Raw genomic sequence first — 26694 nt, forward strand, 5'->3', positions numbered from 1 at the left:
CAAGATGTGGAGGCACTACCGAAGGTGGCGGAGTAGGCGGATACCGCTGCTTGTAGTCCGCTATGAGGAATTGGAGGTCCGTGACTATTGAGGCCGGGAGGCACACCATAGGTTGTGAAGGAGGAGGCGGTTGATATTCTTCCTGGTATGGCACTTCTGCCTGACCCAGGTCTTCGCAATCCGAACTCTCATGGACCTTGACATTGAGCTGTGATGGACTTGTTGCAGTGTGGAACATGGCACCAACATCAGAATCCTCAGTCTCCAGTAAGTGGACCGGTGGCAGTGGCTGGACTTTGCTAGGAGACGTAGTCTCTGGCGTCAGAATACGCATGGACATCCTGAAGTGTGTATAAGTATACTTCAGCTTAGGAGAGTCTTCCGTCGACGGGCCCGTCGACGGAGTGGTCATCGACGGTGGGATGCTGTCAGCCACTGCAGACATCTCTGTCGTCGACTGTAGCGTCGTTGACGATGGCTTCTTCGTCGACGGCGGCGGCGACGCTGGAGCTGTCGTGGATGGCTTCGGCGACGATCTCGTCGTCGACGCTGGTGTCGACGTCGATGGCTTTGCGGCGATGACATCGTCAACGAGGTTGTCGTCGACGTCGATGGGACCTTCGTCGACGACGATGGCTTCGACTTAGTCGACGTGGAAGCTGTCGTCGACGGTAGCGTCGTCCACGATGGTTTCTTCGTCGCCGGCGTCGTCGACGCTGGTGCTATCGTTGATGGCTTCGTCGACGATCTCGTCGTCGATGGCTTCGTCGACGCTGGTGTCGACGTCGATGGCTTCGCGGCGATGACATAGTCGACGAGGTTGTCGTCGACGGGCCCTTCGTCGACGACGATGGCTTCGACTTCGTCGATGTGGAAGCCGTCGTCGACGGAGGCGTTGTCGACGCTTTTTTGACAGGAATTATAGATGTAATCGACCTACGACGATGCGGAGGTAGTTGTCGACAAGGTGGTGAAGGTTGATGCTGTCAACATAGAGATGGTTACTGTCGACGCCGTCACAGGCATGGCAGAAGACACTAGCACAGGCTTCTTGAAGGTGGCTTTCGGAAGAGAAGTCTTACCTGCCATGGCTTTTGGACGACCCTCTGAAGACTTTGGCGTCTTCTTTTGAGGTGGCATATTAGACGGACCTGGAGATGTCTGTCTAGGCCTTTTGGCAGAGGAGTGTGAGCTCCTGAAGGAACACTCGCTCTCACCTGAAGAGACTGTTTGATCCTTGTCCTTTAGTCTCTGAAGTCACAGAAGCAGGCGTCCCTCTCTGTCTTTTAAAGTCTTGACAGAGAAAGTGCAGCAGACCTTGCAATCCTTGACAGAATGTTCAGGGTAGAGACAGTAGAGGCAGTCTTCATGTTTGTCATCTACAGGCAGTCTCAGCTTACTACACGATGCACAGGGTCTAAAGAGCCCTTTTTTAGGAGTGGTAGACATAGTCAACTCTAGCATCCCTCCACAAGAGTAATATTGAAGAGAAAAATGTGGAATAAATCCAGAAATACCAGAAAGCTGAGCAGAGCTCAGTGGAGACTCCCTTAGCACGACGTGCGGTAGAAAATCTGAGGGACTAGGGCTCCTTCCAGGAAGGTTCTAGAGGGTGGTAGTAGCTGATTGGCTCCTGGCCAAAGTTTGGTCCTTTTTACAAAAGGACTTGGATAGGTTACTAATGTGAGGCCTCTGGCCTATTAGTATGTATATGTCTATATGACATTACTATTATTATGTACCGGGGACTCCCACCCAGACGACGGGGAATGATTCAGGAATGTGAATCTATGAAAGATACCCATAATACTGGATAAATATGGGGAAACTGCATAGTTACAAGTAAATAGCAAACATTAATGGGGAAGATGACTTACTCAGGAAAAATAATACAATAAATGGTAGCGTTGTGGTTACTGACAAACCCTTGCACTAATTTCCCACCCTACAAATGCATAAAATACGACTCCTATCTAGGGCAGATGCGAGATGGGGTCTAGCAAGAACGGACTGAGTGGGAACACTCTACTTTTTCGGTGGGGGTGGAAGGTATACATGAAAATGCACATTTGGTTCAGATTTCCCTGGAGAGCCTTTTACACAGTCAGACATTTTACAAATTTTTCAGAATACCTTTAAATTTGCCTTAAATAAAGAGAGGATACCATGAGAGAAAATTGTAGATTTATTTTTCCTACCTTTTGTGAATCAGGCTCTTATGATCAGGGCATATCCATATGGGATGTCACATCCGACTCTCCAACTATTCCACCTAAGGCAGTTAATCTTTTTATGTACCTGGCATGATCAGAGCATATCCATATGGGATGTCACATCCGACTCTCCAACTATTCCACCTAAGGCAGTTAATCTTTTTATGTACCTAGCATATCAGAATACTCACAGAGCTTAGGTAAGACGATGGTGCCCCGGCTGTCTGTAAGGGAAACCCAGCTGACATCTGTAATGACAGGCTAGAGGAAGGTGAGGCTGCACTTCCCAACTGGGGACTTCTCTTTCTGAAAAATATAGAGAAATACACGCATCATTAGCAGTTTGGGCAGTTGTGTTATGAAGCTACAAGCAGCAGTTTTAAGCTGACATTCTGTTTGTACCTGAAGTCCATGAATGCAATTTGCTTCACAATACTTTCTGCCACTTATAGCCCACCTTTTAAAATTTTGCACCTTCTAAAATTACTTTCTAGATACATTCATGATTAATGGTTAGTCAAATATAAAGATAAGGTCAGAACTATTGACCTTATCTGACGTGCAAGTAACACAATGGCACCAGGAAGAGAACAGCTTACTCTTCTTGCAAAACGTGCATGTAGGAATAATTGGCTGGAGTCTGGTGCATGAGAATAATATGGGGACGGAGAAGATATCAGTAAGCTAAAGAAGCGGCTGGGCTTTGTGGCTTTTATACTGGGTACATGAAATCTAAAACCTTACTTCTAAGACCCGAATACTAAAGAGTGTCTAGACATTTCACCCACTATTTAGCATCGGAATTCTAGGAGCCTTTAGGGTATCATGAACCATATGGACCAAACACGCACAATGATAGGATATCATGAACCATATGGACCAAACACGCACAATGACCCACAAACATTTTATTGCATTCTAGTTGCAACAAGACATATCTTTCAATGTGTTTAGCTCAATTTCCCAAACAACCCTAAAAGAACAAAAAGCACTGGTGAGATTTTTCAGTTCGCTATGCCATTTTTTATGAGACTTTAAAGATATGTTAACAATTGTGAGCATAAAACAATGATCTTGGTTCTTTTTTCATAGTTAAGATAAGACAGCCATATTTTTTTCACAAAGGTAGAAAGAATCAGTAGATTGTGTGACTAGCTTGCACTATACTAATTGCCTGAAACAGCGTAATAAACTGAAGTAACAATCATCCTTCACACTATCAAAATTGTGAATATGACTGCTCTCCTCTTCCCTTTTGTTATAGGTGGTCAATAAAATGATGTTGCCATTGCAGTCTTAATAAATAAAAATATGAACAAGGTAGGCATGTTGTTGTCTTACTTAAGAGGATAAGAACAAAAATGCCATTGTCTATTGCCATTTCGTTCTGTTTGGTTTATGGTGGGAATAAGGCAGCCGTTTTAGCCCTTCCATCAAGAAGTAAATGAGGCAGCCAGCAAACTCCTGTCCGGTTTTTAAGAATTAGTGTGATATTCATTTTCATTCCTAACCCTGTTTTTAAAAGGAATCAAAACAAAACGGGTACGCAGCTGATCCTAAACCAGCCAAAAGTGAACAGTCACTTTACCAGTTGGCATCCACAATACAATGCACTGACAGTTGAGGCCAGTTAATTTTGACAGTTAACTTGAGAAATATTACAGCTTTATTTCAAAATGTAAACTACAGTTTCCCCACTCAGTGATCTAATGATCTTATTCTGGGAGTCAACTGCAAGAAATATTCGTTCAGGAAAACAAATACGCTGATTAGGGGCTGCAACACATGAGGAGATGCAAGGCCGTAAGATTTCGCCAGAGAATTGGGAAAGAGGTAAGGCATAATGAATTAATGCCAAACAACATGAATGGGCAGCAGTTTCTCTGAAATGGATGGTTATAAGAATTCTCAAGAGGTTTTATAAGTGACCTGGAGTATCAAACGGCACAGACTGGGGGAGGAGCTATGTAAGCAAGATGGCTGCTTAGGCTCCCGGCTCCGCCGACCTCCGTAACCCGCCACAATATCCTGTACATTATCCTGACTTTACGCCTAGTCTCTGTGTGCATGAACTGTTCCGCACTCCGATGGTGAAATTCGGAAACTTTTATTGGTTTGTTTGACGAAGTTCCATCGAGTTGAAGTTTGCAGCCTACTCCAGCGGTAAAGTCGGGGCCTGGAGTTCTTTCACAGCCGGGCTGTAGTGCAAAAACATCGGCCAGGGAATCGGGCTGGGTCCGGTCGACCGGAGTGGAGGCTTTAATTCAGCCCGAAATTGGCAGCGATCGTTTTCATTGCTCAGCATCGACCGAGGGGTGAGTCAGCTTGCTGCCGGCTGCGGGTGGGGGCCCCTGTCCCGCGGACCCGGTTTGCGCCCGCCGGGGTTCGGTGTCTCTGGCCTGCGGCCCTAACTGGGTTTACCGTGGCTGCGGACAAAGACTGGTCATTGTTCGCATTTGCACATTCGTGGCCCTGTCTGTCCCCCCCGAGGATGCCAGATTCACCCGGGAAGGTGATTGTGACTGATATTGGACATGAGAATATGGATCGAACGGTGCATGAGCCATCGCTGAGGTCAATACTGGCAGAACTTTGGGCATTTTGCTCACATGTGGATACTCTGTTGAGCAAATTGACACTCGCCTATCTGAGATGCTCCTGGTGGAACCGGGCCCAGCCTTATTGTTGGAACAGGAATCTACAGCGGCCATTTTGACTCCTTGCGAGAACCCCTTGAGGAACCAAGTATTGGAACCATCGGATGGTGCCCTGGGAGACAGAGTTCCCGAGGATGTCATGGTATTGCTGAACCTTCCATTACCACCGGCGTTGGAGATAACGTCAGGCGTTCCCCTCCCGGAGACTTTTGTTTGTGACTTTCCATTCATTTTGTGGTCATTTTCTCCTTTCCTGGTGACGCTATGACTCCTGTGCAAGACACATTGGGACTGTTCAACTAGGAGGGAGAGTTCGTCTGCGTCTACAGTTCCTGTGGACTCACTGCCTGCCGGTAGCCATGGGCTGCTTTCTGATGACTCTCTTCTTCTTTATTGCTTCTTTGTGTGCCTTTGGGTCTCGCTGGGAGGGGTTTGTGTTCTTGTTCGGAAGGGCCAAGGTTAAGATCGACTGGGTCCGGAAGGGTTGGCATGGCTTTCATAAGTGTTGGACCTGAAACTGTTTGCTCTAAGAGGCTGGGCGGTGTCTCACAGTACCCTTTAATTTCTTCTATATTGTTGTCTTAAACTTGTCTTTTAGTGATAGGGGGTGGCTGTTTCTGGCGGGGGGTCTGAAGGGGCTGGGAGCCCACATGGATATGCCCTCCTCCGTTCTTTCTCCTACCTTTGGGGTTTTAGTTATTAGGGGCGACAGGCACGGGGGGGCTGGAGGTTTTTTTTTTTATTTTGCCTTTTTTATTTTCTATGGCCTTTCTTTCTTTCTCTCTCTTTCTTAAAGGATCAGAATAGCTACGAATCATTCGGATTCTTATTGTGTGCTTGTATTTCGTGCTTATGCTCTTATGATATCCTGATTCCTGGGTGGGCAGGCTCCGAGTACTGGCGCAACATGGAATGTATATTGTGTGTTCTTTTGTACCGATCTATATGCTCTGGCGCCAATTCTCCATTATAGTGGTTATTACATGCATATCCTGTTTTTGGCCCTGTCCCCCGCATTCTGTTTGATTGTATGGCACCTGATCCTCTCTTATAAAATATAAAATGAAACCTCGGTCTCATCCTGGAACCCAGTTGTGCATTCTAATACAAGTTTTATCCTGAATCGCTGCCGGACCTCTGGGTTGTCGGCTGCTGAGCTGTGTCATACTGTGATATCGGAGATTTTAATTTGTCTAGCGGACGGCCTCGCGGTTGTAGGCCCATCCTTGTATTTTTACTGAGTGCCTTAATAAAGGTTTTTCCCCCCCAAAAAAATGACACAGACGGGAAGTTTTAACTCCAACATGGAAGAAAAACCTGTATGCTGGAGGGAGGAGATGCCCGCTTTATACAGAATCTGTACAAAGACTTCTTAAACATAATTTTATTTGTCGCTTTATGGCGAGGCGAGGATGCCGAACAGGTTATGTTATCTGATTTAGGGATGATCTTGTAAAAAATACAAATCTGAACTAAATAAATCAAGGAGATGAGTAATAGAGGGATGCACCTATGGTAGAAGTTGAGAAACATTTTACGTATTTGAAGAATGCTCAACACAGTTTTACAGATCAAGGTGCACAATCTTAGCTGAGCAGTGCTAAGGGTCAACAATAAATCCATGCTAAAACTGGCTAAATGTGTTGGATGAAAGGGAGCAGGATAAAAGGATGGAGCTAAGTAAGACAATGGGGGGGAAGTGTGCACAGCGGTGACTAGCAGTAAAGAAAGTGAGCTGACGTAGTATCCTGAAATTGATCACCCGGAAGCAGCCAACTTCAGTCCACTGAGCACAGAAAAAGTATCTGAGGGTCATTGCTAGGAGTCAGGATTCAGTATTTATAGCATGAGTGACATTAAAAGTTACTTTTTCGTGACTATACAATAACCTTGTCTGTGCCTCTGGTATATTAGACCCAACCATATTAACAGTGTACAGAGAAGCATATACATGTTACCAGTCGATCAGGAAGTATTTTGATCCCAAGGTGACTAAGATCAAGCAGCACAGGTAATCTATGCATAAAACAAAGTCAGCATTTAGTTTTTGAGAGGCCCCAAAAGTGCCGGTGGGAGGTCTGAGAGATTTTTCTGATGTGTATACTGGCAGAATTTTTGAGGTGGCTGAAGTTTAGAAACATGTGCCTAATGTCTTTGGGTTACTCCAGGCAGGTCCAACATTTGTCTGTTAGGTCTAGTTTATATAGTTTAGAGAAGTCCAAAACGCTTTATGATTAGTTCTGATCTACATTGAGAGTGCAGGGTCAATTTTAAAGGTAGTAAGACTTGGCCAAATTTTATTCCATGGGATGGAGGATGAGGATGGTTGTGATCAATGAAAAACAAGCATTGGCATAGTCAATAAGTCTCGCCTTTGGGACCTTAAAAGTGTTTAGCCATGCAACAGTTGATGTTGTTGCTCCAAGAATATTGAACTGCATAACTAAATACTTATAAGGTTCCAAAGGCGAGACCTATCGGCTATGCCAATGCTTGTTATACTAGTCCAAGCATCTCATGACATTCAGACTGAATGTGGACCACTTCTCTATTCCTCTTAAAGGTCCTGACTGTAGAATGTTTTGCGCTACTGCAAGAAGACGTTTCTGATAGAAGTCTTTGATCTCCCATAGCTATGTGAAAACATGTGGTTCCAAAACAAATTACCTACATTGATACAAGTTTCATTTAACGCAAGCACTGATGATTTTAGTGAATGGTTTTCTCAGAGTGTAGCCATATGTGTGCTTAAATATCGGTCCTACTTCATAGGTCTTCCATAGACCATTGCATATGAGCTTTAGAATTGGAGTGCCTTGTCATAATTATAAAAATAAAAAAGTAACAAACCAAGTTATATAACCCACAAATGCACAGGTTTTAGAAAGTGAATGCCATAGAAGAAAACAAAAAGGGGAAGGGCACCATTAGCACTCGAAATGAGACAGACAAAATAGGTATTGTTTTGAGGGTGTTTGTGAGAGAAAGTGCCATCTTTCTTGCATTGGTATGCCCCCACTTTTTTCTGAACTGCTGATGTGCTTTGACTGAGTGTGCCCTGGGCTCCTGCCAACCAGGTACCCAGGGCCTGTGTTCCTTCCCTAAAACTGTGTTTAAACTAAAACCCAACTGGCATCTCTGGCCACCTGTCAGCCCCTAGTAAATGGTACTCTAGGTACCCAGGGCATGGTGACCAGAGAAGACCCCTAAGGGTTGCAGCACTTATTGTGCCATCCTTAGGGGCCCTGTACCCTGGAACCCACACCCTGCCTTTGCAGGCTGAGTGCCTAAGTACAGAACTAAACAAAGAGTTGACAAGGCACACATCCCTGTGTGCCATGCCCACAAACCCACTGCCCTGGCATACATCAGTCACCCATCTAGCTGGGTGCCCTATGCCAATGGTGTGGGCACAGGTGCATGAACCCTGTGCCCCTACAGTACCCAGGGCCATTCCCGGGCACTGTACGTGCAGTGATGCCATTAAGAGTATACGGTACTGAGAGGTCGTCATTACGAACTCCACAGCACCATAATGGCTACACTGAAGACTGACAAGTTTGGTATCAAACTTCTCAGCACATTAAACCCACACTGATGCCAGCGTGGGATTTAATGAAAAATGCACCACAGAGGGCATATAAGAGATGCCCCCTGAAACCTAACCACAATCCACGTCTGTCTGAGTGGCTGCAGAGGCTGCCACACAGCAGACATGTTGCTGGACCCCCGGGTGGAGAACCCCCGCTCTCCTGGGCCTGCAACAATGCAAATCCAGGGCGAGGTGCTAGATCTCCTCCCTCAGGATGGGCAGGGGGAAGCTTCAAAGGCATGCCGACTCTGTGAGCTTCTCCAGACCATTTGCTGTACTCAGCAACTGGCCCCCACCAGTTCCAACCCCCACTCTGGCGGGAAGGCTGGCGGGAAACCCCACGTCAGGAAGGGGGTGTGCCAGCCTGTGCCAACCCCACCCCTCAGGTGGGAGAGGCGAGGTGAAACACGACCCTGGGCTCCGGCCATCTTGGAGATGGGGAGCCCTACCCAATCACAGCTAGGCTCCTGCCCCCTCCCATAGGAGAGGAGCAGGCTAGGGGGTGTACCCACCCCAGGACAGGGACCTATTGGTCCCTGCCCTTGCCCTACCTATAACGCCCCTAAATTTTGTATTTAGGGGCACCCTGAACCTTTCTTTCTCAGATCCCGATAAGAGAAGAAGAAAGAAGATCAACAGGAAGAAGACCCGCAGCGCAGCTGCTAACAACTGGACGATAACAACTGACTTGGCCGATCCTAGAACCTGCCCCTGCCTCATCCCGGCGACTCCTGCGGACAGCAACCTTGGGACACCCAGAGGACCTGCCTGCCTTGACCCTTTTAACGACTGGGACTCCCATCATCAGAGGCCCTGCTGCAACAACACCCCTGGTGCCAGCTAGGAAGCTCCGGACCAGCCCACTCTGCACCCGCAGAGGCCGGCCCGTGCGACCCAAGACCACGAGGACGTCCCCCCGGCGGCTGGAACCCGAAGTCCAGTGCCCAAAGACCCTCCTCAACGACCTAGGCGACGCCTGCAGACTCAGAACCAGGGGCCCCTCCAACCACGACCAGCTTAGGGTAAGCTTTCCCGACTCCAAAAGACACACCTGCACCCGGCGCCCTGCAGCTCCCTGTGCCTTCCTTTGGGGTACCTACCTGTGCTCCAAGATCCCAACTTACCTCTCGAAGTGGTGGTCGCCCCAGAAGTGTCTCCGTCCCCGTGCCTGCAGCCTTTGTTCATTTTTTACCTTTCCCATTGAATAACATTGAGCGCCCGATGGCTCAAAAGCACCCTTTACCCAGCCGCCCGAGTACCGCTGGCCGTGCAACCTTTGCCCTATCCTACTTCCCCATTTGCCCTGAAAAAGTGACCAGGAGCTTGACTACCACAGCCGCGTGGCCTGCTAGCCAGCAGCCACCAACCGGAGGCCCCCTGCCCCTCATTGGATACCATTGGGCCTAACTCCCTCTGCACCCTGCCGCCCCTGTGCCGCTGAGGGTGAACCAACTGTACCTACCTGACCCTGGGGGACCCCTGAGTCTGTAGTGTAGTTCCTATATTCTATTACAGGACCGGAGGCTTCAGATTATGCTTCTCAATCTTTACTGCAATAAACACAGCAGCCAATGAAAATGAATATTTTCATAAATAACAGTGAAACAACTACATTTCCCATGAGTACACATGAGTATAGGCACGCCCCAATAGTCCATAAGAGCCCCTTGCGTGCTCCCATCATCCTCTTTCTTTGCTGCTCACAGCAAGAGTTAAGTGCACCTATTTACGGGTCCCCTCACTCTGCTTTAGCATGAGGTTATATCTATTTGTATTTACGGATTTTGATATGGCATTTTGATATACTCAGTTTATTTAACATTTCTGGATTATTGAATGTTTATTGAATTGCTTGCACTTACTCCGTTTAATTGTGGTAAAAAATTGGGCTGCTCGCGCTCCGAAGCGCTCAGGGACTCAGCCTGGCGTCGCTAGGTTTTCGCCGGCTTCCGACGCCTATTCCCGATCGCGCGCTTCGAGCGCTTTTCTTACACGGTCTTTGACCGGCAGGAAGCCGGTCGCATTCTTCAGAGGAGCCCCGTTACCGGTAGCGTTTCGCGCGCGTTGAGGCTTCCCAGATACGCCCCTCGCGTACAGGCCAGGTGGCTCACGGCCGACGCGCGCGCCCAAACGCTGACCAAATTGGGCTGTTTTCTAGTAGGACTTGGTCGCGTTTGGGCGGCGCGCCTGAGCGCGATCCCCAAGCATACATGGGATGCATTTTCCATGCGTCCCACACACCGGCAGGCTCCCGGTTAGATCGCCTTCAGCATTTGGCTTAAGGCAGTAAAATACAAGGCCTTGGGAGTGAGCACACGCTCCAGGGAATAATTGGCCAGGTCTCTGACCCTATTGAGTACAGCTTTGCTGAGGGGGTTTAGGTAACCTTCCGTGTGTGTCAGTTTGCAGTGGGCTGACACCCCCTCCCCCCCCCCATTATCCCTCCTGTGTAGGGCACAGCAAGGATCTGTCCCTGATATTGAGTATTACAAGCATTACAATGGAAGAGTGGGCTCAGGACCCTGATGACTACTATGGTGGTGAGGAGGAAGTTGGTGAGAGTCAGCAAGAGGCTGTTGTGGAGGACAACATTGTGGAAGCCCTAGATGCTTCAGTCCAGGCTTCGGTGAACAAGGCCATGGAAACCAAAGTTCCTCAAACGGTGCAGCAGGCACTAGCTGTGGCCCTTCGGCCTATTAGAAAACAGTTAGAAGGGTTTGCCAAGAGACATGGGTATGATAAACCAAAGAAACAGAAGAAGGAGCAAGCCCCTTCCACAGCCACTACTTCAAAGCCCCAAGATCAGTGACCACATTCTCAAACTCTGGCATCTCTGCCAGCGTCAGGTACAGCGGAGCACGCTTATGCAGGTGGCAAGGCGAAAGGGAAGTGCCCGGCTCAGGTGGATACTGACACTACAACCACCAACACGGACACAGACACCGACACTTCAGAGGAACCTCCTCCCCAGAACAAGCATTTGAAATGCAATAGGTCTCGCATTAGGAAAGTTTGAGCTATTGGCCTTATAAAATATATTTTTTTTTATTTATGTGTTTGTTAAAATAGCTAAATTAATAGCTTTGTCATTTACAATGCCAATAGTTATAACTTTTGCAAATGTGACACCTATAGCATTTGTAATGCAACATGTTTTTTATTTACGTGACTTAGATGTATTGATATTACAAATAACAATGGCTTTTTTTTAATTAATTGTTAAATAATTTATTAAATTTGTAATGGCAATAGCTTAAACTTTTGTAACTAACTTTTGTGAAGATTATAACCAGTGTTTTTTATTGTGACGAAAATCCAAGAACAGAAGTGAAATATTAACATCTTTTTGTGATTTGTAATAAAGCTTGAAAGCTTGAAAACAGCTTGAAACATTGAAAGAACATATTTGAACCAGTGATGCTGTGGTGGTGCTGAGTGATGCTGTGGTTCCGCTGAGTGATGCTGGGGTGGTGCTGAGTGATGCTGTGGTTGCGCTGAGTGATGCTGGGGTGGTGCTGAGTGATGCTGGGGTGGTGCTGAGTGGCACTGAGTGATGCTGGTGTGGCGCTGAGTGATAATGTGGTGGTGCTGAGTGATAATGTGGTGGTGCTGAGTGATAATGTGGTGGTGATGAGTGATAATGTGGTGGTGCTGAGTGATGCTGCGCTGAGTGATGATGTGGTAATGCTGAGTGGTGCTGTGGTGGTGCTGAGTGATGATGTGGTGATGGTGAGTGGTGCTGAGTGAAGCTGGGGTGGTGCTGAGTGATGCTGGGGTGGTGCCGAGTGATGCTGTGGTATTGCTGAGTGATGCTGTGGTGGTGCTGTGGTGTTGCTGAGTGGTGCTGTGGTGGTGCTAAGGTGGCGCTGTGGTTGTGCTGAGTGGTGCTGTGGTGGTTCTGTGGTGGCGCTGAGTGGTGCTGTGGTGGTGCTGTGGTGGTGCTGAGTGATGATGTTGAAGGGAAGTTGGTGCTGTGGTGGCACTGAGTGATGGTGTGGTGGTGCTGAGTAGTGGTGCTGTGGTGGTGCTGAGTGGTGCTGTGGTTGTGCTGAGTGATGATGTGGTGGTGCTGAGTGATGCTGGAGTGGCGCTGAGTGATGGGTGGCACTGAGTGATGCCGTGGTGGTGCTGAGTGATAATGTGGAAGGAATGAAAGAAGGAAGAAGGTAGGAAGGAAAGAAAGAAAGGAATGAAAGGGAGGGAGGAAAGGAAGGAAGGAATGGAGGAAAGAAAAGGAAGGCAAGAAAGGATGGAAAGGAAGGGAAGAATGATAGAAAGAAGGAAGAAGATAAGAAGGAAGAAGATAGGAAGGAAAGAAAGAAAGGAATGAAAGGAAGGAAGGAAATAAAGGATGAAAGGAAAGAAAGAAAGGATTATAATTGCAAGTGTCAGCATGAACAGGCTTGTTTTGAAGATGTAGTCCCCAAATTTGAGACTCCATGACAGAGAGGGGCTGTAAAGGATGGAGAGGCGACAGGCAGAGACCACACGTGGAGGACATCAAAGGAAGGGTGGGAGGGGAAAAACGCATTAGCGAGCGAGAAAAGCCATAAACACCAGGGGGGGGGGGGGGGGGGGGGGAGGGGCGGGGAAGCAGATTGCCTTCAAGCCTTTGAAGACAAATGATGGTGGTGCCTCTGATGTAATCACCAACACCCTTAAAGTACAAGACCACAGAGAAAAGATAGAGGGAGAGGGGGGGCGCGCATGAAGGCCATACATGTAATAAATAATCACAGATATTTTAGTTTAACCAGCCTATGATGTCTGAAGGGACGTCCTGAACTAGATTCTGTCATGTAACTACGAAAGGATAAACATTGAACACATTATGTGGATTCAATCTTTGCCAACAATCGATATCAAAATAAACCAAACCATGAAGTGATGCGAACCATTGCAAAATTGTATTACATTAATCATCCCTATGTTTTAATTACAGCTGGTCTCCGCATGCGCCACGAGACACGCTGTGTCTGATTTGCAATCATGATAAAGAACGAATGAGTTTGAAATCCGCTTCATACCTTTACTATTCAAAGTATTGCATTCGTGACGTTCAATTACAAGTCATGCCGTTGTGTTACCATGTGGCTTTGCATATGACATCATTCTCGAAAGGAAAATAATCCGCACAACAAACATGCTGTTGTTACACTCCATGGTGTCCACACAGGTCCATGCGTGGAGCTGCGCAGCGTTTGCAGGCATGGTGCAACAGGCGGGGCGAGGGAGGGGAGAAGAGGGTGCTCTGCAGGGGTGATGGGACCTGGTGTAGAGAAGGCGAGCAGACGACCGTGGGGGGCGGAGGGAAGAGAGGGCAGTGGAGACTGGGGTGGCAACCGGGAGATGCATGCACGTGCATTGGGTGATAAGTTGCTTTCACGCCAGTGTTTATTGTCTAACGTTTTTATGTACATTAACACAGGCAGGAAAGATTTTTAAAAAAAAGGAAACTGGGCACAGTGCTAGGTAGGCAGCGTGGAGCAGGAGCAAATTAATGAAAATAAAACCCATGATAGCGGGCATCGTGGTATGCAGCGTGATGTCCGAGCACAATCATTTAAAAAAACAAGCAGTGCTAGAGTGCTGGGAGAGAGAGTGGGGAGGGGGCGGAGCGGGAGGGGCGTCGTGAGGGGGAGAGAGAGTGGGGAGAGGGCGGAGCAGGAAGAGCTGCTCTCGGCAGGCTGGGGAACAGAGAGAACATGATAGCAGGGGGAGAGGGGGGGCGGATACAATGGCACCAGTGGGAGACAAGGGTGCTCTGCAGGGGTGATGGGACCTGGTGTAGAGAAGGCGAGCAGACGACCGTGGGGGGCGGAGGGAAGAGAGGGCAGTGGAGACTGGGGTGGCGACCGGGAGATGCATGCACGTGCATTGGGTGATAAGTTACTTTCAGGCCAGTGTTTATTGTCTAACGTTTTTATGTACATTAACACAGGCAGGAAAGATTTACAAAAAAAAGTAAACTGGGCACAGTGCTAGCTAGGCAGCGTGGAGCAGGAGCAAATTAATGAAAATAAAACCCATGATAGCGGGCATCGTAGTAGGCAGCGTGATGTCCGAGCACAATCATTTAAAAAAACAAGCAGTGCTAGAGTGCTGGGAGAGAGAGTGGGGAGGGGCGGAGCAGGAGGGGCGTCGTGAGGGGGAGAGAGAGTGGGGAGAGGGCGGAGCAGGAAGAGCTGCTCTCGGCAGGCTGGGGAACAGAGAGAACATGATAGCAGGGGGAGAGGGGGGGCGGATACAATGGCACCAGTGAGGAAGAGGAGGCGTGCAGGGGAAGAGGGTAGCTAGGCAGCGTGGAGCAGGAGCAAATTAATGAAAATAAAACCCATGATAGCGGGCATCGCGGTAGGCAGCGTGATGGCCGAGCACAATCATTTAAAAAAAAAAAACAAGCAGTGCTAGAGTGCTGGGAGAGAGAGTGGGGAGGGGGCGGAGCGGGATGGGCGTCGTGAGGGGAGAGAGAGTGGGGAGAGGGCGGAGCAGGAAGAGCTGCTCTCGGCAGGCTGGTGAACAGATGCTGCTGGGGAACTGATGAGGGGAGGTGCCCTCAAGAAATGCGACACGGGCAGGCAGGGGAGGGGGCGGAGCGGGGGTGTGGGAGGAGTGCGCCTGAGGGAAAAGACATGCAAGGCAGGCGGCTGGGGGCATGTGCACGCGCTTTTTATGTCAATGCGCATGCGCATTGAGCTTGATTTTCACGGGCACTGCAAGGAATCGCCACGATTCCTTGCAAGTTGGTTAAAGTCTGTTTAAGCCCCCATAGTCTCGCAAGCTCGATGCGCATGCGCATCGACAGGCGAGACCTAAAAAGGCCAAAGTGGCTCCTAAGGCTATGGAGGACAAGGTTAACACACCTTTCACATTTGACCCGTCAGACATTATGCATCCCCGGTCCTCGGACTGGATCCCGCCTCCAGCTGTGTCTGAGTATCTGCATGATAACTTACGAAAATGCTTCTCTAGAGAAGTCCGCAATCGGTTGAAATCTGAATGTCCCCGTCCGGAACTGCCAAACAATGTGGCAGAAACTCCAGAAATCGATGCCAGCATGCTGACCTTCCTGAAAAAGTTCTCGAAGGACCCCAAACATGGACTCGACCGAGCTTTGCGAGGGTGCCAAGATAAAATGCTGGACGTCGTGGGTCCCTTAGCAAAGATACTAGAAATGGCTCTGGCGGCCAAAGAAGGTGCGACACCTGTCGACCCGGACATTTTAGCAGGCTGGACTCAACGAGCACTCTGCCTCATAGGTAACGCGATTTTCGCAGAGAGACGCAAGTCATTACTCCTTAGGATGGACAGCAACCTGGCGGAACTGGCCGAGGCAGATGGTCACTTGTTCGGAGACATATTTGTCAAAGACGTGTCCAAATATGTTGGAACATTTACGGCTTTGGACAAAGCCCAGAGGGGGATCAAACGAGCCCTTACACAGCGTGTTTTCAACAGGGCCGGGCGAGGCGGGGCCGCTCATCAGGCCGGGGCTATCAGCAAGGCTCCCAGAGAGGCGACTATGGTCGCGGTAGAGGAGACTGGGACGGCACCCGCGGTGGGACCTTCTACCCGTCCCACAGAGGCTTCAACAGAGGACGTTTCCAATCTGGAAACAACAGAGCTAACTTCAAGTCCCAGCAGAAAACAGGTGAGTGTAACAGATATATCTCAGTTTCCTCTGGGGGGTCGTACACGGCACTGCCTTCCGCAGTGGCAAACTCTGACTCAGGATGCTTGGGTTCTGCAGACTGTACAAGGTTTTCAGTTGGAATTCTTCTCTCATCCGACACAAGTGTTTACCCCCCCTGCGCTCCATTTTTCCCGACAAGATCAGAATTTCATAGAAGAGGAAATTGCAGACTTGCTGCAGAAACACGCGATCACACAATGCCAAAAAGGACCTTGCGGTTTCTGCAGCAACGTCTTTATTGTTCAGAAGAAAGGAGGTGGCAACAGGTTAGTGCTCAACCTCAGAGACTTCAACCAATATCTTACTTACAACCATTTCAAAATGGAAGGTATTCATCTGTTGGCGGATTTGTTACAGGAAAGGGACTGGATGGTCCGGTTGGACCTCAAAGACGCTTACCTGTCCATACCCATTTTACCCTCCGCACCGCAGGTTCCTGCAGTTCCTCTGGAACGGCCAGTGTTACGAATATTCGGCTCTTCCTTTCGGGCTCTCCTCAGCTCCCTGGTGCTTCACCAAGGTGAAGAAACCAGTTGTAGCTTACCTCAGAGAGAGAGGTGTCAGGCTGATAATTTACCTGGACGACATACTGATTCTGGCACAGAGCCAGTCCACGCTCCAGCAGCACTTAGACATGACAATGTCGCTGCTTCAGAGCTTGGGGTTTGTTATCAATCAGAAGAAGTCGGTGATGGTACCGACGCAGGTAATAGACTTCTTAGGGTTCACAATAGATTCCCAGATAGCGCAACTGTGTCTTCCGCAGGCGAAGTTGAGAGACTTCAAGAAGGAAATTCGGAAATTATTGGACAACCAGACGGTTACACTCAGAGCGATTGCCAGAGTGGTGGGAATACTGGCTTCATCCATCCAAGCGATATTCCCGGGCCCTCTTCATTACAGGGCTCTTCAGCGCCTGAAGATCAAACATCTTCAGAGAGGTCTGTCGTACACGGACTCCATTCCACTGTCGGAGGAGGTCCGAACCGAGTTACAGTGGTGGCTCGGGCACGTGGAGGCCTGGAACGGCAGGGCGATCTTCGGATCACAGCCGGAGGTAGTAACCGAGTCAGACGCCAGCAGATGGGGCTGGGGCGCGCGCTGCGGAGATATCTCCACAGGAGGCAGATGGTCAACGCAAGAGCTCGAACTACACATAAATTGCTTAGAACTGCTAGCAGGATCGTTTGCGATCCGCACGTTATCCCCGAAGCAGACATCATGTTGTATCCTACTGCGATTGGACAATGTGTCTGCAGTGAGATATATCAACAAGTTGGGCGGCACAAGGTCGTCCCTTCTTGTTCAAATGGCCAAGGACTTCTGGCACTATTGCCTCGAGAATCAGATCTCCGTGATAGAGGAGTACATTCCGGGGCAATTCAACCAGGTAGCAGACTGGAATTCCAGGCACCTCAGGGATTACAGCGACTGGAAGCTGCTCCCCCAGGTCTTTTAAAGGTTACAGACAATCTGGGGTCCGTTTCAGACGGACCTCTTCGCCTCCAGGCTGACCTACTAGATCCCCAGGTTCTTCAGCTGGAGGCCAGATCCGATGGCGACTGCAACCGATGCCTTTCTCCAGGATTGGTCGCAGGGGATTCAGTATGCCTTTCCCCCGTTCTTGATAATCCCCAGAGTAATGACACAGGTGATCAGACAACGGGCGGAAGTGGTCATGGTGACGCCGTGGTGGACGTCTCAAGCTTAGTTCCCCAAGCTGTTGCAGTGGAGCTGCGATCGCCCACGGTTGCTACCGGACTCAGAGTGGTTGTTGCAGGGCCTTAGTCAGGAGCAGCATCCTCTGCTGCTGGAGGGCAGGCTATCCCTGATGGCATGGAGGCTTTCAGGGAGCAGTGGCATATGCCAGGAGTTTCGAGCGAAACTTCAGGTTTCATCAAGCAGGCATGGGCACCATCTACCAAAAAGCGTTATTCCGCGGCCTGGAAGAACTGGGTGGATTGGTGCGTGGGAAGACAGGTGGATCCCGTGGGGGCAGAGTTACCCCAAGTGTTAAATTTTTTGGCAAATAAGGCAGCTAGTGGCCTAGCCTATCGCTCGGTTAACAATTTTCGTTCAGCAATCTCTGCGGGGCATGCCCAGATAGACAGGAAACCAGTAGGCATGCACCCGATGGTGTGTAAACTTTTAAAAGGAATTAGGGTAGCTAATCCCCCAAAACCCAAATATACAGTTTGTGGGACGTTTCATTGGTCCTTTCATTGTTTAATAGATGGCCGGATAATGCACTTCTGTCTAGGAAACAATTATCAGCAAAATTAGCCATGTTACTTTGCTTGTCAGCATGCAGAGGATCATCAGACGTGAGAGCACTTGACGTTACAGGAAGAGTGTTTACCCCGGAAGGGGTTTCTTTTACTATTACTGGTCGAACCAAAACGATGTCAAGACACATTGATTATAATGCATTCCCTGATAATGACAAAGTATGTGTAGTCAAATGTTTGAAAGCTTATGAAGAATGTACAAAGGCCTTGAGGCCTCAAGGTTGTTCACAATTATTGATTGCGGTGCAAAAGCCGTTTAAACCTGTGGCAGCCGCCACAATTGCTAGATGGCTTCGCTTCATAATTAAGGAGGCAGGTATTGATACGGAGATTTTTGGTGCTCACTCAGTGAGAGGCGCTATGGAGTCTTATGGAGGCTTACGGTTTGGGATCTAGTATCCAGGATATTATGCGATGTGCAGATTGGTCTTCTGAATCAACGTTTAAGACGTTTTATTATAAGCCAGTGGGAGATATTTCTTCTGTGGTTTTTAATGAGCGTTAAACTAGCATAATCTGAAGCCTCCGGTCCTGTAATAGAATCAAAAATTTGCTAGCATTCGCGCCAAGAATTTTCAATTCTATTAAGGACACAGAGGCGAGGATTATCCCACCCGGCTTAAATTTTACAGTAAATAAGCTTACCCACCCAGTTATGCAGTGATTACGGTGGTATGTTTCCTTTCTTTCAGGATCAGATAAGAAGTCTGATTGAGCGACGACGGACGACAGGACGTTTGGCCTGAAACCTTGTTTCTTCCACGTTGGAGGAGTTATTCATTGTTCAAGTTTTTGTTGGACTTAGTTCGCCTCAAAGAAAGAGAATGATGGGAGCACGCAAGGGGTTCTTATGGACTATGGGGGCGTGCCTATACTCATGGGAAATGTAGTTGTTTACTGTTATTTATGAAAATATTCATTTTCATTGGCTGTTGTGTTTATTGCAGTAAAGATTGAGAAGCATAATCCTCGCCTCCGTGTCCTTAATAGAGTTGAAAATTCTTGGCGCGAATGCTAGCAAATATTTGATTCCCAATAGGCTCTGCGCATTGGAATAACAAACGACAGTGTAGACGTAGGACTGAGGTCGACTAGGTCTCTATTGAATATGTTAGACTTAATTATGAAATGCCAGCAAGCTCAGAGGTCACTAGAAACTTTCTCGAGTAAACAAGAAGGTGTTAACTTTCCTGAATAGACAAGAAGGGATTAGTTTCTGACAACCGCATAAACATGACAACTTTGCTCCCCCAGAATAAGGAGTATATCTCCACAGTCGCAGAAAAGTTAGATAGCTATTTCACTCAGTCAATCGTGCATGCTTAGTTTCACCAGGAGTGCAGAGAAATAGAGAGACGGGCGTTTTCAATAAAAAGGTTATTTATTGAGCAGTCTACTTTCTCATGCAAGAGAAGTGAATTGCCACAATTGCAATACTTGTCATAAAGTAAAGTGCGTAGAGTAAAAGGAGTATTATGAAATAATACTGTAAAAGCATTTATATGGTTTCTAAGCCATAAGATACTTAAAATGGATAAAATACATACAATGATAAAATAATGACTAAACGTACTCAACAGGTGTTTCTAAGATACGCCTACCCCAGTGTATCTAACCTAAGCCTAGTACAGGGAAGGAGTAGATGAGTTATCATTTTTGCCAAGAATCTGAATCAAGAATTCTCTATGGGTCTAATCAGCTCCGTACCTTGGTTATAGAATGAAGGAGGTCTTGTATCTCTTTCTTAGGACTCTATCTCCCAGCAACCCGCACGGGTGACAGCAAACACTGGAGCTGGATTTCTCGGCAGGAGAAAAGACAGCGTCTCTTTCAGTGCGTCAGCAGGGAGGGTCGGCTTCCTTCGGCACTCGCATCAGCAGGGCGTTGGGCAAGTAGATAGCCGATCTGCTCCAAACCACCCTGTGTTGCTTAAGGCAGATGCTGGTATATTTATACCTGGAAGGTGCTGAGTTTGATGTAAGGTTGGACATAAGACGTCACTAAGAACTCGCAGTTCTTTCAGGACTCCAGGAGTTCTAGGACAAATCAATACAGAAGCAGGGGGAACTCCCGGGCTGCTGGAGGCTTGGTTTGTTTAAGAACACGTTGTGCTTTCTAGGAGTCTATGGGAGTATCCTTGCCGTATTTGGACTACATTGGCTATGTCTTAACCCCTTCAGCTCTGCGTGAATTCCGCTGCGGTGCTGAAGGTTATAAAGAACCAATGGAACCATGACGGAACAGTTCCGTCATAAGCACAGGCCAACCGACGCTCATGACGGAACCGTTCCATCATGAGCATGGAAGGGGTTAATATGGGTATGATTCTTATGCTTATATAAGGGTATGATTTGATATAACCACATAAGGACATGAAATCGGGATTATTTACTAGAGTCCTAGAATCATCTACAACAAGTCTATGCCCAGAACCCTAACTTCACCAGTCGAGTACTCACCTGGAAACCGGTAACTCACTTACCTGCCATTGACTGGTTTAACTCGAAAAATCTTCTAAGTGTGAAGTTTTGGAAACGTAAAATATTCATATAAAATCAACCGAATTCCGAAGTACTCACCTGGGATCAGGAGCGAAGCCAGTACTGTACCTTGTAGCCCAGTACTGAATCGCAAAAGTAATCCTTACCAGGTTTACTAGTAACCTGTATTTACTCCATAGGAACCCATTGTCTGCTTTTCTATGAGATTTCTTCTGTCTACTTTTGAAAACTTGAAATATTCTTTAAAAATTGGACGAAGTACTGAAACTTAATTACTTACCTGTTTTAAGTTGAGGCCCCAGTGCAGTGGATTACAAAAGTAACAAGATCGTACTTTACATGCAACCTGAATTTTCTCCCATTGGATAACATTGCCAGATTTTCATTGAAAAGTTTCTAAGTGTGAACTTTTAAAATAGCTTTATATTCCTGAAAAATCACTGCAATAAGTAAAACGTTTTTATTAAATTGTTTTCAGCTTAGACCCCAGGACTGAATCTAGGATCCAGTCCTGGAACTACCAAAGTAATCCACTGTACTTATATGAGGAAAACTCATTGAGCTCATTGTTAAATTGTGCTTAGAATTGTGTTGCCTACTGCAACCCCTGTACCTATTGTGTTTACAAAGTATATTGCCTTCCTGCAAAGTACTGATCTGAGAAATCTCATATTGAGAACAGTATATTTTGATACCTGTTGGTTCTAGAAATAAAACAACTATATATTTGATATAAAAACAATTGGCCTGGAGTTCAGTCTTTGAGTGTGTGAAACCTTTTGCTGACTGAGTATGTACACCAAATGCTTTACACTGTCCTCTGGTACTGCCTTACTGCTCGACCAAGCTACCACTTTAGAGAGTAAGGTCACACCTGGCTTTAACCTCTGCTATACCTCTGGGGTTGGTGGACTCTATACACACTGTACCTTATCTTGGTCCAGTATATATAGAGCCACTTTCTCCCATTGGTGGATCAGATGTGGAATACAAACTTGCATTTGTTGGACTACTTGGTTACCATCTGATCACACAACAGAACTCATAAATTGCCTTCAGAATTCTGAAATTGTTTTTTCCAAAATACTAAAAGTCTGGTAGGGCCTTGCTTAAGTCCCATTAGAATTCCAGAAAAATAAAAGTCACTATAGTTAGTGTAGAGGGTTAGAACTGTCAGGTTAGAATGTTTCAACAGAACCCAGCTATTAGTGGAGATAACATGGACCTGGTTGAGGAGCTCGAACCCTGTAATAAATGAGACACTTTTGTGATTTTAGCACCCTATGATGAACATCACCACCACAATTTTAATTGATTTTAGTGTGTTCCTTAATGTAGGATGGTCCTGGATTTGCCTGCTTCTCTTCTGTTCTGTAATCTTGCTGTCTTTCAGTGGGAGCTGTTACTGAGTGGAACAGTCTTGCCAAGAGCAGAGCATGTGGGATGTGCATTTGAAGGCGTGCAGTTGTGTAGGATTGTGTCATTGGTGAGAATTATGAGTTCTTACTATTGGCTTTGACCATTCTGATTTCTGACTTTATCTTGCTTAATGGCAGGGCTTGCCTATTGGCTTTAGCATAATCTTATGCCATCTTGCATTAGTGGTCTATGCTTAAGCGACTCCATTTTCTGAGCTGTCCCCATCTTCTGAGTCTTTCTAGGTGAGAAGTTATGTTTTGCTTTCACTTGTTTTCTGCACTCTGCATGCTAGTAGAAACCGGTTCTTATCAGAGGAATGTACAGGCTCCTTCTCGAAGTCATAGCAAAGTCCTGATCAACCGATGCTGTGTCCTTGGCACGGAGTGGTACGGAATCTGATGGGAAAAGGAGGCGAGGCTTGCTAGAAGCTTCGACCAACGTTTCCACTTGTATTAAAAGGGGGAGCCTCCACTGATCTGGCGGAAGTGGAAGTTTGGGAGTTTGGATTCTGAGAGAGGGCAGACGTGTCTATTTCGGATTGAACCCAGATTGCTGAGCTCTGATCCCCGGCTGTGTGAAGACTTCCCCCGGCCAGAAGTGGGTAGTGTATGCATCAGGTGATGTATTGAGTTTTGTGGTTAGTGCCATTGTGATGTGAGCCAGTGGCTGTGATCGTTTGAGGTGTTTCTTTGTGGTGTGGGAGGTGCACATCCGGAGTGAATCTCTACTCTGTATATATATATCTTTCTGATCTCTTGCAGGACGTCCAGTGTATCTTACCTTATATCAGTTATTGCTTGTTTATTAATCAGTAAAATAGTTTGCTCAGTTATTGATTCATGCCTTTAGATTATAAGTTTGCTACATATATTTGAATCTAACGCATTTGGTATCTGAGACAGCCTTTGTTTAGAGAGTATTATGTAATGGGGGACAACACAATCCTTTGGGGTCATACCTCTGTTGCTGCTGTTCCCGGCGGAGGCATCCTCTTTCCATACCTCCCCTCAGCCGCCGCAAGCCCATCCGTGGCCGCCGAGCGAGGGGGGGCATACCGGTCCCTTATAGACTCTTGGAACTACAACACCCAGGCGCCATAGCGGCGCGACACGCCGCCCACTGACATTTCGCGCCAGGAGGCGCATTAAAAGCAGTCCAGCCCCGGTGGAGCGGGGGACACCACAATCCTTTGGGGTCATACCTCTGTTGCTGTTGTTCCCGGCGGGGGACATCCTCTTTCCATACCTCCCCTCAGCCGCCGCAAGCCCATCCGTGGCCGCCGAGCGAGGGGGGGCATACCGGTCCCTTATAGACTCTTGGAACTACACTACCCAGGCGCCATAGCGGCGCGACACGCCGCCCACTGACATCTCGCGCCAGGAGGTGCATTAAAAGCAGTCCAGCCCGCGGGTCGCGGAATTGGGCACGGGGCTAAGCCCGGGCAAAGGGCGGGCCCTCTACGGCCCTCAGAGGCCGGGACGGTCCACCTCCCTTGACTTTTCTACATCACTGAGGTAATGAGTCTTTGACCCCTTCCTACACACTTGTTAAGGGATATCCCTACTGGACACTAGTCGAAAATTCTCAAATATCCCAAGATTGTCTTGTTGTCCTGCAATATTCTAACATTAGCAAACCCCATCATGACTCGCAAGGGGGCTACCAAGAAACCTATCAGCCAGAGAGGCTCACGTCCTGGGTCACAAAATCATGGTAGGTCATCTCCACCCACCGCTAACACGAATGAATCCTGCAAGATTACAGATAGCACATCCACCAAGCAATCTCCGAACTAACGAATGGTACAGAGCAAAACCCTCTCGCTGCTGGACGAGTTAAATTCTCTTTGCAAAACTAGGTATGCCACTGTAGAAGATAGAAATGAAATCAAAAGTCCCCCACCTTGCCCCGCCAAAAGAACCAGTATATCAACTCCAATCGTCAGCCCACTGGAACACCCTTCATTACCCAAAAACGCAAATATGCAAAATATAGTACTTCCCCAGCTCTCATCCAGTAAAAGGAAGTGGGATTGGGTTAATCCCATAGGGAACCAACCCAAACTACAAAAACTGTGCTCTAGCCCTCCATCGACCGTAACTAATCCCCCCTAAAATTCGGAGGAAAAATTAGACCAACTAGTACCTCCTTTCAACTTGATTTTTCCGTCTCAGATCGAACAATTGGTTAGATCAATCATTTCTCCGCTGATTGAAAAAATTACCACTCTAGAGGATAGGGTGCTGGGAATAGAGAAAAGTATCAAGGCCAACGTACCTCCCATTGAAAAGATTGTAACACCTAACTGTTCCCACCCACTTGGTACAACCGAAGTGCCAATGCCACCTGCAAAAAACAGTAATGATCAAACTCATCCTCTAGTCTCTAACTCACCACCCCCTATTGCGCCTAAAGTCCACTCCAAACCTGGTCTATCACAATACACTGCTTCAAGAGTAGAGCCTTATAAAACAACTCATATACAGCTACCTCCGGAGGCTGCACCTTTCGTGTGTGTCCTTGCGGGAGTCCAAGCACTCAAACACGGAAAAACCGAATGGGAACAAGACCTACTAAATGAAGTCACGTACTGACTAACTAAAAATAGGCCCTTGCCTCTAGATCTTGATGGTACAATCATGACTGTTAGAAGGGTGGGCTGGTTAGGTCCCCTACAAAAGGACATTGACGGCGACTTGGTTCTAATAAGATTTAGAAGTAGACTAATTGTTCCCTACCTCCAAACTTTGCATCCCTGAGAAGGCGACGGCCCTATATCCATCTGGGACCTACACGATTTTTATCCAAGCATGGCATTCATCCCTCGACTAAGACCAAAGGCAGAGACAATTTATACGCGGGGGGAGAAGCATCTGCGCATTGAGTGGCAGTGGCCTTTCCGCCTTCAATCACCCCGTAACAATGCACATTGGCCACAAGTATGGAAAACTATGAATTATCATATGGAACTAAGGAACTTACTCCCACAGTTTGGACCAAAGTTTTTTTTTATTTTGTAGACATTTTGTGCTTCTGTATGTAAGTTTTTATGAAAATCGAATAAAGCTAAGAATTGAATAAACCCCAAGCCTTATTCTAAAAGTGATAGTCTTTGCATTTTGTTAAATAAAACTCCATTTCAAAAGGTGCTGTTTGTTTTGTATTGAAGTCTTGCTGTGCCAGGGGTGGTGAGACATGCTTAAAAGTGTATATTATTCAAAGGTGTGAAGATATATTTGCCTCCCAGATGGGAGTGCAGCGATTGGGTGTGGCTTATTGGTGGGAAGCCACATTCAAAACAACATCACACCTTACTTGCACTTGAATTTCAAGGAATTGAGGTCCCTATGTAAACTTAAAAATATAGTCATGGGCCTGCATCCAACCAAACAAGGGCTCTAGGATCTCCTGGCTGAGTACGCAAATGGCCACCCCTCTGAACAGGGTGACACCAGGTCAGAGGTAGAGGAGGTACCCTTATCTCCAAGAGTCAGCTTCTGGGAGCCTAGGAACCACACAGGTGGACTAGGCCCCAGAGAACACACTGGGGAGAGCCTCAATGAAGAGGACAACTTTTTAGAAAAGTTGGCCAAGAGATTAGACCTAGAGTCCAGACTCCTGGCTCTAGAAAAAGAAAGGAAAGAGATGGGCTTAGCCCCAGTCTCTGGTGGCAGCAATACCAATAATAAGGATAAAGAGCAATCTTATGATCCTAAAATCCCCAAAGGGATTGTCCCTAAATTTGAGGAAGGTGATGATATCACCAAGTGGTTCACAGCCTTTGAGAGGGCTTGTGAACTCAGAAGACTAAAGAAACCTCTCATGGGGGCACTCCTGTGGGAACTGGACTCTGGTAACTGCAGAGACAGGCTTCTGACCATCTCTGGGCCAGATGCAGGGTCTTATGACCTCATGAAGAAAACTCTGATTGTGGGATTTCGACTCACTACTGAGGAGTACAGAATTAGGTTCAGGGGGCTCACAAAACCCAGACCCAATCCTGGATAGATTTTGTAGACTACTCAGTAAAGACACTGGATGGTTGGTTAACTGGACACAATGTGCATGATTTTACTGGACTTTATAATTTGTTTATGAAGGAACACATTTTGAGTAATAGCACAAATGAAAAGTTGCATCAGCATTTGGTAGACCTAGGTCTAATTTCTCTCCAAGAATTGGGAAAGAAGGCAGACTATTGGGTCAAGACTAGGGTGACAAGGACAGTCACTGGGGGTGACCAAAAGAAGGTGGTTACAAAATCTCCCCAGGGGAAAGGTGGTGAGAATCCCCAAGATAAAAAGTCTGAGTCTTCCAAAGGGCCCCAAAGA

General features: G+C 47.3%; 1 protein-coding gene across 5 annotated transcripts in view; it reads right to left on the reverse strand.

Annotated features, from left to right (window-relative positions):
* INO80E (INO80 complex subunit E) overlaps nt 1-26694 on the reverse strand; it is a 258774-nt gene that overhangs the window by 90445 nt on the left and 141635 nt on the right. For all 5 annotated transcript variants that reach the window (XM_086932094.1, XM_086932097.1, XM_086932096.1 and 2 more), the window contains exon 6: nt 2405-2519. In XM_086932094.1, the coding sequence (XP_086788220.1) occupies nt 2405-2519 (115 nt within the window). The remainder of the gene's footprint in view (nt 1-2404; nt 2520-26694) is intronic.

The sequence above is a fragment of the Lissotriton vulgaris genome, chromosome 7 (assembly GCF_964263255.1).
Source record: "Lissotriton vulgaris chromosome 7, aLisVul1.2, whole genome shotgun sequence".
In the NCBI taxonomy this organism is placed as follows: Eukaryota; Metazoa; Chordata; class Amphibia; order Caudata; family Salamandridae; genus Lissotriton; species Lissotriton vulgaris.